The sequence below is a fragment of the Chiloscyllium plagiosum genome, unplaced genomic scaffold (assembly GCF_004010195.1).
Source record: "Chiloscyllium plagiosum isolate BGI_BamShark_2017 unplaced genomic scaffold, ASM401019v2 scaf_12861, whole genome shotgun sequence".
NCBI lineage: Eukaryota > Metazoa > Chordata > Chondrichthyes > Orectolobiformes > Hemiscylliidae > Chiloscyllium > Chiloscyllium plagiosum.
Window position 1 is genome coordinate 7,167 of NW_025215307.1, and position 1,539 is coordinate 8,705.

General features: G+C 47.1%; 1 protein-coding gene across 1 annotated transcript in view; it reads right to left on the minus strand.

The window, feature by feature from the left end:
• LOC122548273 (solute carrier family 2, facilitated glucose transporter member 4-like) overlaps window positions 1-1,539 on the minus strand; it is an 8,936-nt gene that overhangs the window by 2,293 nt on the left and 5,104 nt on the right. The window contains exon 2 of the mRNA XM_043686804.1: window positions 936-1,139. Within this exon, the coding sequence (XP_043542739.1) occupies window positions 936-1,139 (204 nt within the window). The remainder of the gene's footprint in view (window positions 1-935; window positions 1,140-1,539) is intronic.

The following is a 1,539-nucleotide window of genomic DNA, read 5'->3' on the forward strand; positions in this document are numbered from 1 at the left end:
TGAAGGCTTCCCATTTTCCAGCCGTCCCTTTACCTGCGAACATCTGCCTCCAATCAGCTTTCAAAAGTTCTTGCCTAATACCGTCAAAATTGGCCTTTCTCCAATTTAGAACTTCAACTTTTAGATCTGGTCTATCCTTTTCCATCACTATTTTAAAACGAATAGAATTATGGTCACTGGCCCCAAAGTGCTCCCCCACTGACACCTCAGTCACCTGCCCTGCCTTATTTCCCAAGAGTAGGTCATGTTTTGCACCTTCTCTAGTAGGTACATCCACATACTGAATCAGAAAATTATCTTGTACACACTTAACAAATTCCTCTCCATCTAAACCCTTAACACTATTTGCTGCAGGATTTCTAGCCTCTGGTCTGTTCTTGGTGTCACTGTATTTATATGGCAAGTCCAGTTGAGTTTCTGGTTAATAATAACCCCCAGGATGTCAATAGTAGTGATTCAGTGATGGTAATGCTATTGAATGTCAAAGGGCAGTAGCTGTCTCTTGTTGGAGATGAAGCACAGCAGGTTAGGCAGCAGCCGAGGAGCAGGAGCATTGCTGTTTCAGGTATCTGATGAAGAGCTCCTGCCCGAAACGTTAATTTTCCTGCTCCTTGGATGCTGCTGTGCTTTTCCAGGCCCACTCTAACCTTGACTTTAATATCCAGCATCTGCAGTCCTCACTTTTGTCTTGTTGGAGGTGGCTATAGCCAGGCACAAAGTTTACTTACCACTTGCTCAGCCCAGATATTGCACAGATCTTGCTGCATCTGAACAGTATCTGAGGAGTTGCAGAACACTGTGCAATCATTGGCGAACATCCCCACTTCTGAGTTTGTGATGGAGAGGAGGTGATTGATGAAGCAGTGGAAGATGGTTGGGCCTAGACCACACACTGGTACAAATGCACGCACACACACACTCTCTCCCAGACATACCACAATGTATTGGAAAGTCATCCCCACGATGAAGTTCGAGGTCCAGTTGGCGAATCCAGCAATGGTCATCGCTGCTGGCCGTGGCCCCTGGCTAAAGAGTTCAGCCACAATGAACCATGGGATTGGACCTGGGCCCACTTCAAAGAAGGCCACAAAACCAAAGATGGCGACTGTGCTGATGTAGCTCATCCACGGCAGCTTCTCCTGTGGGTGTGCAGGGAGCGGGAAAGGAGGAAAGAGGACGTTAACAATGGGCATAGGTTAAAGAGAGAAGGTCAACCACTGGGAAATAGAGAGAGAACGTGAAACACTCAGGGAAGACCTTCAAACATAGGAGAGGTAGAAGGAAAAGGTTAAACACAGGAGAGAGAGAGAAAAAGTCAAACACAGGATGGAGAGAGGGTGTTGAACATGGAAGTACAGAGGGAAAGACTGAAGGTCAAACACTGGGGGAGAAAGAAAAGTCAAACATTGTGTGAGAGAGAGAAGGTCAGACACAGGGAGACCGAGAGAGAGGGTCAAACAACTGGGGGACAGAGACAGAGAGGGTCAAACACAGGGGGAAAGAGAGAGACGGTCAAACACAGGGAGACAGAGACAGAGA